Source organism: Strigops habroptila, chromosome 4 (genome assembly GCF_004027225.2).
Source record: "Strigops habroptila isolate Jane chromosome 4, bStrHab1.2.pri, whole genome shotgun sequence".
NCBI lineage: Eukaryota > Metazoa > Chordata > Aves > Psittaciformes > Psittacidae > Strigops > Strigops habroptila.
The window spans coordinates 40568681-40580018 of NC_046358.1; the positions used below are offsets into that span (position 1 = coordinate 40568681).

The 11338-nt window shown below is 42.3% G+C and overlaps 1 protein-coding gene across 2 annotated transcripts in view; it reads right to left on the minus strand.

Annotated features, from left to right (window-relative positions):
- Nucleotides 1–10788, minus strand: part of SCFD1 (sec1 family domain containing 1) — a 52062-nt gene extending 41274 nt beyond the window's left edge. Inside the window, exons 1-6 of one of the 2 annotated variants that reach the window (XM_030481618.1) lie at nt 10588–10788; nt 8501–8571; nt 7576–7664; nt 6538–6628; nt 3698–3820; nt 2408–2495 (exon numbers count right to left, since the gene is read on the minus strand). In XM_030481618.1, coding sequence (XP_030337478.1) covers nt 2408–2495; nt 3698–3820; nt 6538–6628; nt 7576–7664; nt 8501–8571; nt 10588–10618 — 493 coding nt within the window. In that variant the 5' untranslated portion in view covers nt 10619–10788. The remainder of the gene's footprint in view (nt 1–2407; nt 2496–3697; nt 3821–6537; nt 6629–7575; nt 7665–8500; nt 8572–10587) is intronic. The other variant, XM_030481619.1, reaches the window with a different exon arrangement.
- Nucleotides 10789–11338: the final 550 nt, after the last annotated feature.

An 11338-nucleotide genomic window follows, 5' to 3' on the forward strand; every position in this document is an offset into this window, starting at 1 on the left:
TTGCAATTTAAGCTCTTCACTTCTTGTCCATTACTACATGGACAGAGAGAATGTGTTGCCTCCTTTCTGTCTGTGAAAGCCTTTTACGCAATCGAAGAATGTTATCATGCTTATTTGTCCTGATATTACCTCTCTGTAAATGCCATCATACAGCCAGGAAATCAGGACACTGAAAATTAACCTTTTCTGTCATATTTGTTCTTAGTTCACCCGTTCAGTTACATGTGTGGCCACACATGGCAGTGCTGCTGCAAAAACAGTAGCTGTCTTTCCTCACCACCAGATTTACACTGACTTGTGCAGATTATGAAACTATATACAGACTGGCAGTTTCTTGCTAGGGTTACTCTCCAAAGGCAAAAAAAGACCATTTCTTCGCCCCTGCACTCCTATTGCCTCACACAGTGAGATGAATCGGATCAGTGCTCTAATGGAAACCTAATCATTCTCTATGGGAGATGAGATTTCTGTTTGATCAGCTTTTGGAAACAGCCCACTTCTAGATTGATTTAAATACAGTGTGAAACCACCTGTTGTGTGGCAAATTTCAGTGGCCTAAGAGTGGAAAACAAACCGCACAGAAACATACAAAACATTTTCTGTCATTTAAATTCGAATTCCTTGTCAGCTAGCTGGTATCTTATGAGAGCTGCTCAAGTATCTCTACATACACACAAACACATCACAAAACAATTATTACTAAAACTCTTAACAGCAGGTTTTAGTGGGAAAAAAAAAGTCTGCTTTTCAAACAAAAATGCCCTTCAGAAGAGGCTTTTTTTCTCTTCTGTGAGACAGAACTCAGTATTACAGATCCAGTTTTAAAGAAAGGTACCAGCTCTGGGAATCTGGCAAGAAAGGAGAAAAATCTCACCACTAAATGTTAGGCATATGGAAAATTCTCATCTCTACCTGGTCACTAGTGAGTATTCTGTGCATCTAAATAAATCAGGAATTAATTCTGTAACCCTGTGTGTAGACACTGTGACTACACTAAAGTAATGAGGAGCTGCTGCTAAAAAAGGGCTGTCTTGCCTCTGACTTACACAATTCTGCTTCTTCCCTTGCGCTGGATTTGCAGATCACACAAATGAGCTGTTATTTTCTAAGAAATGAGTCAACTGAACAAACATTCTGCAGCTCCAACACTACTACTTCTGATGTAAAAGTAGGAGAAGACGAGGGAAACTACACCCGGGGCAACAAGACAACCCACCTTGTAATAGCTAGCCATTTGAGCTACAGGGGCAGGAGAGGTAGAGTGGTAGTTCTCTGTTGATTTAGCATATTGAATGGGTCAGAGGAACACAAAAAAAGGGAGGAAAACCATGTGGACAGTTATGCCAACTAGTATATATGTTGACTTGAGCTGCCATAGCACCATAGATGTAGAGGTAACTGACCTAAGGCAGCCACTTGTTTTCCCTGCTAAGTTCCAGAAGAGGTCCAACAGAAGCCCCAAGAGAAAAAAAAAGGCTTCCATGAGGCTGACTTCATTTGCAACTCAGAGACTTCAGGAAAAAGCTGACATGTTTGGCTCACATGCTTGCAGAAGCAATCAGCATTTATTTTCTAGAAAGTCCTTTCCCAGATTCTTCCTGGTGCTACTCTAGCCCCTGATACTAACCATCTCCCCTTGCACACTACCACATTTTCATGTCTTGAATAAGAAAAGGAGATACTGACTGGTCACTGTCTAAAAGATACAAGAAACTATCAGTTAAAGTCATCTTTACTGTTCTTTACAGTGAGGGTGGTGAGGCACTGAATGGGTCGCCCAGGGAGGTTGTGAATGCTCCATCCCTGACGGTGTTCAAGGCCAGGCTGGACGGAGCCTTAGGTGACATGGTTTAGTGTGAGGTGTCTCTGCCCATGGCAGGGGGGTTGGAACTAGATGATCTTAAGGTCCTTTCCTACCCTAACTATTCTATGATTCTATTCTATGATCTTTCTTGCTTTGTATTCCTTACAGAAACTTTCCAACTGACCATTCACACACAAACAAAACACTTAATTACTTAAGAACTGCAGATTAGTGGTGCCTAAGCACAGCAGGCACCCGCAGCATCTATCTACATGTATAAACAATACAAAATTTTTCCTATATTACTTCATGCAGAAAAAGGCCTACTATCCATTTTATATCTATATTGCAGTTTTGCTTGACTAAATTTGTTATTTAAAGATACATAGTATTTTTCAGTATTATAATAGCTGTGTTGTAAAGATGCTGAAATGAATATCTAAGAACTGCTTCCTTTATGACTCTAAACTACATCTAGCAGATAATCCTGAATTCTGAGCAGATCAAAGCAAAATAAAATCACTGCTTGGTATTAGCTACCACTTCAAGAGTAAATTTCAATATTAGACATTTTGGTATAATTTTTATACAAATTCTACTTACCACGATAGGAAACAAGTTCTTTGTTTTGGTTACACAATACAAACATGTCATCTTCTAAAGTAATAAAATTAAGATACTGATCAAACACCTAGAAATCAAGGAATAATGGTCAGAACAGCCCAGAGTGAAGCATAAAAAAAATCTCTCTGTGGTTTATTGCTACTTCTTTTTGAACATTTTACAGAACTACCCATTAAAATAAAGAAATTAAAGATATCATGTATCAAGCCCATGCAAGGATGGAGTGATAACACAAAACATTAGAGCACCTGAAAAGTGCTGAAAGAAAACAGTTCAAGTATTTCCGTGGACAAATTTTTAGTAGCCAAGCATCACTGAAAAAAACACATATGGAGGACATTATAAAAATTACAGGTTTATTTTTTATTAATATGAAGGACTACAACATGAACAGGGCTGAGCTCTCAGGCAGGATAAAGGAAAGAGGGCAATATCTAAACAATGAGAGATTATAGCCCACGAATTCTAGTTTTTCTGTAATATACCTGTACATTCAGGAAAAAAGTTAAACCTCTCTATAGCATGGGATATCACAACCGTAAAAAACATTTAAGAGGGTTAGTTCACAGCGCTACACCAATTTACTCCTGCTGGAGACCTCAGGTTTAAGTAAGACTAGCAGTTTTCATTTCATTTCACTTCACAAGAGTTTCTTTCTCTCATGTCAGTAGTACTCTCTAACAGGAGTGAGAACAGGTGAACGTATTTAAGTATATAAGAAAGCAATTAGTTAATAATTTACAGGTTTTGGTACAGACAGTGAACAAAAAGAAGAGGGTAAATACCTGACACCTGCCTTTAAATCATAAAGGTGCAGGAGTGTCCTGAGTAACAGTGTGTATGTATGAAACATCCACCTCTACAGTACACTGCTTAATAAAATCACAACTGCACTAATACTACACTTTTAGTGTATTTAGGAGCTAAAAACTCCATCCCATTATATATGCACTGGATGCACTCATTGAGCTGATGAGATCAGGAATACTCTGAAACCACTCTATTTCCCCTCATCATTTAGCATAAAGTCTTGCAGCATTTGAACTTTTGACTAAGCTGAAGTACAGTACTAAGCTGCATTACTGAGATGACTGTAGATTCCCTTTGTCACCCAGTAAATCTATGTCTAACATTGAATCTAGCCAAACATTTATTTTGTTCATGATTCAGTCAGAAAAGCTGTATTTGGCACTGACGTGGCCACGCAAGAATGCAAAAACACCTGCAATGGTAGTATCTTTAATATTAGAGACTGAGGGATTTTCTTACCTTAGCCACCTGAGTTACTGCATTAGCGCCTATGGCAGCATTTGCAATATCTTCCAGTTTACTTCTTGAAATGGCAGAAATAAAGTTTAGATAATAAGATTCATAAAGCTGGTTTCGAAGATCCTGAATGAAAGGAAAAACACAAGCTTTTTCCTGAACAAATACTAATATATGTCTGACTAATTAAAAAACATTCACACTTTTACTATGTGATGTACCAATTAACCACAGTTGGATAAATTTTTGGAAGTGTTTAGCTCTCTGTTCATACAGCCCTGTACATCATGTTTCCACTACATAACTAAACATAACCAACCTAGCACAGAACTGCAAAAAACAGGAAATGAAATTTAAGCTGCCAGACAGCAACTACTATTCTGTAACTTACCACTGACCAAAAATCCCCTTTCCTCTCTTCCCTTCCCAGAGAATGTGAAAAGCTGAGGTTAGCCTAGTCCAAGCCTCCCGCTCAAAGCAGAATCAAATAAAGCAAGTGGCTCAGGATTGTGTCCAGTCAAGTTTTGACCATCTCCATGGATGGAGACTCCACAAACTCTCCAGGCAATTTGTTCCAGCGTTTGCCACCCTCATTAAAATAGCTTTTTCTTATGTCTGAATGGAATTGCCTGTATTTCAATTTGTGCCCACTTCCTCTTGTCTTTTCACTTCCAGAAGTCTCTCTCCAAAAGAGACGATGTACTTACCTTTCTACTTTCGGGGAAGTTGAAGTTTTGTGTGTAAAAATTATGGGTAATATTTTTTGACAAATATAGAATCATAGAATAGTAAGGGTTGGAAAGGACCTTAAGATCATCTAGTTCCAATGCCCCTGCCATGGGCAGGGACACCTCGCACTGAACCATGTAGCCCAAGGCTCTGTCCAGCCTGGCCTTGAACACCGCCAGGGATGGAGCACCCACAACCTCCCTGGGCAACCCACTCCAGAGCTTCACCACCCTCACTGTAAAGAACTTCTTCCTTCCTTACATCTAATCTAAACTTCCCCTGTTTAAGTTTGAAGCCATTACCCCTTGTCCTACCACTGCAGTCCATAAGGAAGAGTCCCTCCCCAGCATCCTTATAGGCCCCCTTCAGATACTGGAAAGCTGCTACGAGGTCTCCACGCAGCCTTCTCTTCTCCAGGCTGAACAGCCCCAACTCTCTCAGCCTGTCTTCATATGGGAGGCACTCCAGCCCTCTTATCATCCTCGTAGCCCTCCTCTGGACTCGCTCCAACAGCTCCATGTCCTTTTTATGTTGAGGACACCAGAACTGTACGCACTACTCCAAGTGAGGTCTCACGAGAGCAGAGTAGAAGGGCAGGATCACGTCATTTGACCTGCTGGTCATGCTTCTTTTGATGCAGTCCAGGATACGGTTGGCTTTCTGGGCTGCAAGCGCACACTGCTGGCTCATGTTAAGCTTCTCATCAACCAACACCCCTAGGTCCTTCTCTGCAGGGCTGCCCTGAATCTCTTCTCTGCCCAACCTGTAGCTGTGCCTGGGATTGCCCCGACCCAGGTGTAGGACCTTGCACTTAGCTTGGTTAAACTTCATAAGGTTGGCATCAGCCCACCTCACAAGCGTGTCAAGGTCCCTCTGGATGGCATCCCTTCCCTCTAGCGTATCAACCGAACCACACAGCTTGGTGTCGTCAGCAAACTTGCTGAGGGCGCACTCAATCCCACTGTCCATGTCGCCGACAAAGATGTTGAACAGGACTGGTCCCAACACCGACCCCTGAGGGGCACCACTCGTTACAGGTGTCCAACTGGACATTGAGCCGTTTACCACAACTCTTTGCGTGTGGCCATCCAGCCAGTTCTTTATCCACTGAGTGGTCCATCTATCAAATTGATGTCTCTCCAGTTTAGAGACAAGGATGTCGTGCGGGACAGTGTGGAACACTTTGCACGAGTCCAGGTAGATGACGTCAACTGCTCTGCCCCTGTCCATCAGTTCCGTGGCTCCATCATAGAAGGCCACCAAATTGGTCAGGCAGGATTTCCCCTTAGTGAAGCCATGTTGGCTGTCACCAACCACCTCGTTGTTTTTCATGTGCCTTAGCATGCTTTCCAGGAGAAACTGTTCCAAGATTTTGCCAGGCACAGAGGTGAGACTGACTGGTCTGTAGTTCCCCAGATCTTCCACCTTCTCCTTCTTGAAAATGGGGGTTATATTACCCTTCTTCCAGTCATCAGGAACTTCACGTGACTGCCACGATTTTTCAAATATGATGGACAGTGGTTTAGCAACCTCATTCGCCAGCTCCTTCAGGACCCGTGGGTGGATTTCATCAGGTCCCATGGACTTGTGCATGTTCAGGTTCTTAAGATGGTTTCGAACCTGATCCTCTCCTACAGTGGGCCTAAGGTCTTCATTCTCACAGTCCCTGCATCTGCTTTCCAAGACTTCGGTGGTGTGGTCAGAGCATTTGCCAGTGAAGACTGAGGCAAAGAAGTCACTGAGAACCTCAGCCTTCTCCAAATCCATGGTAGCGAGTTCTCTCAATAGCTTCTGGAGAGGGCCCACATTGTCCCTAGTCTGTCTTTTATTTGCTACGTATCTATAGAATCCTTTCCTGTTATCTTTCACATCCCTTGCCAAACTTTATTCTAATATATAAAATATATAAGCTATATATATGCTAATATAATATATAAGCTATATATATGCTAATATATAAGCTATATATATATGCTAATACATAAAAAATGCAAGAAAAGGTGTTCAGACATGCACAAGGAGTAGATACAGAACAGCCACACTCCAGTGCGTGCAGGAGTATGCCACATGCTCTGCTTTGTGTGCTCATTTGAAACATTAAGAATGCAAGTTACCTGGCACATTCTGTCAATATTTTCTTCTGTTGGCATTACAAAGTAAACAGCTGGAACATCTGGAATAGCATCCCGATCTGAATGCAAAAGCCTGAAAGGAAGAAAAAGTACATCTTTAATGTGTTCCTCCTCTGATTTGTGTAAAATTGTAAAAGTTAAAGAAATTATTTGTATAGACACATTTAATTTCCTACAATTTCTCCCTACATTTACCTAGACTTTTTTGTAAGAACAAGACATTAAAAAAATAGCAAAAATCATACTTGTATTTTCTTCGACTCAATAGATGTCAATAGAAACATCCATTAATAGATGTCTCCGAAGTTTATTCAAAGCTTGAGGAAAGGCTTCATAAATCTTCAAAAATAGATGAATTCATTCAGAGGAAGGTAAAATACTGCATCCACAAAGTTCATATACCAATTATAAATTCTTGACATGATAACAAAAAACTTGCATATCTCATAGTATTAAACTTGCCTTTACTGCTTCTCACATTTCTCTCACATTTCTGCTGATATGTCAACATGTTAAACTGTGTTTCTGTTTCTAGCCTTCACTTAGGAAGGACAATGAACTAAACAAATGTAATCTGGAGAAAATGAAAGGGAAAATCTCTTAAAACAATACTTAAAGTTTCCATCTGTTTGACAAGAGACAATTAAACTCTAAGTGTAAAAAGAGAAGCAGAGAACATGCACAGCCCCATGAAACAGTTTGTGCCAAAATAATTGTTACATATATGAATACAGAGGGATTTGTACTGACAGATTCAAAAAAATACCTATTGGATAATTTTTATTTTTGAAGAGGGGCTTCCTGTACTTAGTAAGAAATCCTATTGACCAATGTATGGAATCATCTCTCCACTCCCCGATTCTGAATAATACCATCAGATTTTAGGAACAAGTCAGGATATAATCTTTATTTCAGTAGTTATTCATTGAATGATTTTCAGTGTTCATGATTTTGGGAAATATTAAATCAAGTTCTTTTTAGGGGGAAAAAAAAAAATCCCAATTTTTTAAAAGTACTTACAGATGCAAAGTGATCCCCATATCTCTCAGCTCTTTCACTGACAGCAAAGGTGAGATTATATCTTGGCCAAATCTGTCATAAATGAGAACCTGAAAAAGATATACATCTTCTTACAAAGTGCTGTAAAAAGTGGATACTGCAGAATATGGGATACAGTGGATATAGGAATTCCAGTTCAAGGAACTACTACTCTAACCTGAGAAGTGCTAAACAGTTACCAATTAACAATTAACAATTAATTTGGCATGGACTTCCATGCATGCTTATTAACAAATAACTTTAAAAAAGAGTGACGAGAAACTCAGTGATAAAGGGGTAATAATCACTTCCATCTCCTGAATAATGTCAAACAGGAATTTGCTGTCAGAAATTTGTTATTTTAAGTGCAGAACTTCTCTGACTGCATTTGGGAGAAACAAAGGAAGAAACAGAGAGGGGAAAAAAAGGAACTAGTGAGAAAAGGCAACAGAATAGATGAAGAGATGAAGAGAATATATGCTTTATAGTAGCAAAAACTTCTCACACATTACAAGTTAGTTACTTTTTTAAAGCTAACAAAGACAGCTTGAGCTCAGCTTGTTCTAAATTTAAGGCTATCAACAGTTCTTCCCTTTCTGTGGGCTTCACCTGTAAGGTATCACGCAATGAGAAATATACCTAAGTATATTTCAAAAACATCCTCCTCAGTTACCCATTAAAATATTGCCTACATAGTCAGTCACTGGGTCTTCAAGCAGCCAGTATCTCAAATATGTATTTTTCTAAGCAATTCTGATACTCAATTCTGTATATTCATAACACATGAAGAATTATTTTGTTAAAGTTCATAAAATAGAGAAGATGCTTGAGTTAAGTAAAATTTGAAAATCTGAACTTTTTTTTGAACACTATAAAATTCTCCTATTCCTATTCAAATAGTTCTTACCTTCCATACTGGTTCTCCTGTGCTGTTTTTAACAGGAGGAACATTGAAGTTCAGCATACGTTTCAAAGCCACTGGAAAATAAAGCAGAATAATGCTTTATTATCCTTACACTTCAACAACAGAAATTAAACTCCTTAGCAAGATTTTATTATACATATCCTTTGAGAGGAAAACCATCATAAAATATAAATGCAAAAGTCACGTTTCATTATTTTTCTCCTTCGTGTGATGAGAAATATTTTCTAAGAGGATTTGCTCTATGTTTGACTCCAAAGTGACACAAAGGCCTCAGAGAATTTGTTGGTGAAGAGTAAGGCAAAGAAAGCATCGGGTACCTCAGCCTTATCCGTGCCCACCACCATTAAATGACCAGCTCCATTTAGCAATGATCCAACGTTTCTCCTTATTCATATTTTCGCTACTAATGTCGCAACAGAAGCTCTTCTCATTGCTCTTGACATATGCTGCAGATCTCAACTTCAGTTGAACTTTGTCTTTCCTAACACCATCCATCCATGCCCAGGCAACGTTTCTGAAGTCCTCCTTCACAGTCTGTCCCTGCTTCCTCCTCCTTTGCACTGCCTTTTCAAATCACGCTACCAGCAGTGAACCTTTCATTCATGTTTAGGCTGAATGCTCTTTGGGGCAAGGATCAGGTTTTTACCATGCTTGATGATATGCTTTGACTGGTTATGAACCAGGGTAAAGGTCACAACAAATAGTGCACATATGTGGTAATACAAACACCAAATGATAATAAGTTCTTTCCTTTTTCTGAGTATGTTTTAGTTGTCCAATCTACCTCCTTGCAAATGACCTCCACAATGGGAGACAACATGGTTCAGTGGTAAAGCTTGACCGAAATAACGTTAACAAGGTGAAAGACAACAGAAAAGAATAAACCTGTATGGAATAAGAGCTCAAAACCAGCAGGCTGTATTAGAAAAGTAGCAGAGTGAAGAAAAGTAAATGATTGTAAAGGAACTTTAAACAGCACTATAATGATAGATGGCCACAGGAATGAGACTACAGAAAGTAGACTTCTGGTACAAAAAGAAAAGGAAGAATACTAGTAAATATTTAAGGTCCACACAGAAATTTTCTGTGAAATTTTCTGAGATTTTCTGGCAGATGATTTTAGGCATTTCATGTTAAATAAATGCACCCAGAATCCTCTGTACCACCAGAAAAACACTGCAGTTGTTGAGGAGAAGGTGTCAAGATTACAGCTCAAACTACTAACCAAAACCTTGGGGAGTAAGCGAAGTAGAGGACTATGGAGTTGTCGTCCTCTACGCTTCGTGGTATGTTCAAATGGGTGGCTTAAGATTCCATAAAACAGCATTAAGATCGAGAAGCAAGAGTCAATTTTGGACTCAGAGCAATATGTAAGGAGGGCCAGAACCCTTTACCCACACAGAAAGCCTCCCGTGTAATTGGTCGTATCTAATCTCGCGCTCCCAGTTACCTGACGGTCAGTACACAGTCCGACGGCCCTATATAGTCTTAGGAGGAGCATCGCAACTGCAGCTTTGGTTTTGCACAATTAAACGGTATTTCCCATTGATCCCTGCCACGGGCAGAAAGGCAGCCGAAACGAGGGAGCACACAACCCGCTGCCCGCGGCCTCGGAAGGGCTCCGCGCACGTCCCGGGCAGCGGGAGCCCCTCCCGGGCGATTTCCACACCGCGGCGGCACCTCGGCCACGTCCCCAGGGCCGCGCGGGCACCCGCGGCCCTGCGCCTCTCAGCGGGGCCGAGCCCCCTCGGCAAAAGCTGCGCCCAGAGGCCCCTGTAGCCCTAGTCCTGCCGCTGCAGAGGCGGCTCAGCGGTGCCCCACCGGCCGCCGGGGGAGGAGGAGGAGGGGGGAAAATGCCACCGCCCTGTTGCCAGGAGAGCCAAACCGGGCGCGAACCCCCCGACGGAGGCGAGGCGGCGCGGAGATGCCTCCATCCCGCCCCGGGGCCCCGCCAGGGCCACGACAGGGGAGGCAGGCGGGAGCCCCGGCTGCAGCGCGGGCCCGACCTTGAGCCCTCCCGCCCCGCGAGAGGCGGCTGCCACAGTCCCCGCGGCGCGGCAGCCGCTCACCTGTCTGCTTCTCGCGGATGCCGGCCGCCATCTTCCTCCCCCGCCAGCCCGGCCGCGGCGCCGCGCCCCGCCCACCACCGCGCACGCAGCCGCCAGACGACGTGGCGGCCCGTACGGCGGCGAGGGGCGGGTCCCCGCCGACCCTCCTCAGAGACGTCCCCGGAGCCGCCAGGTGCGGTGTATCTGCTGGGTTCCGCGCTGCCGCCCGGAGCCCCGGAACCAGCCCCGGGCTTGAGGGAGCTGCATCCTGTGGTTTAAATTGGGGCCTGTGCTTTGCCGCAGCTAAGAACATAAGAACAGACTCAGATCTTTCAGACTACAGGCTGGGGCTTTCACCTTTGTTTTCTCTACCCCCATCCCCAAGCAAAAGGTTGCATTAACAGTTTTTGCTCTTCTCTCAGACTGAATTTCCAAGAATCACCTTAAATGCTTAATGGTCGAGGGCAGCTCCGTGGCACTCATATTAACTGCAGGAAAAGGACTTTTTTATGTTTGAAAAACAAAAAAAAAAAAAAAAAAAACAAAAAACCAAACTTTTGTGAGTTATGGAAAAGAAAAATAGTTAAAGGTTACTGGCCTCTGCCTCAGGTAGCACATACCAGCACGCAGCCTTCCTTCGGCTCATCACACTGTTACAGCTGTGCCCTTACACAAGTCCTGCAGTGGAAAGAGCCTCACTCCAAGTCAGTTTTGGATACAAAGGGATCGGTGTAAACATGCTATGGATGTATATAAAGATGTACGCAGGTCC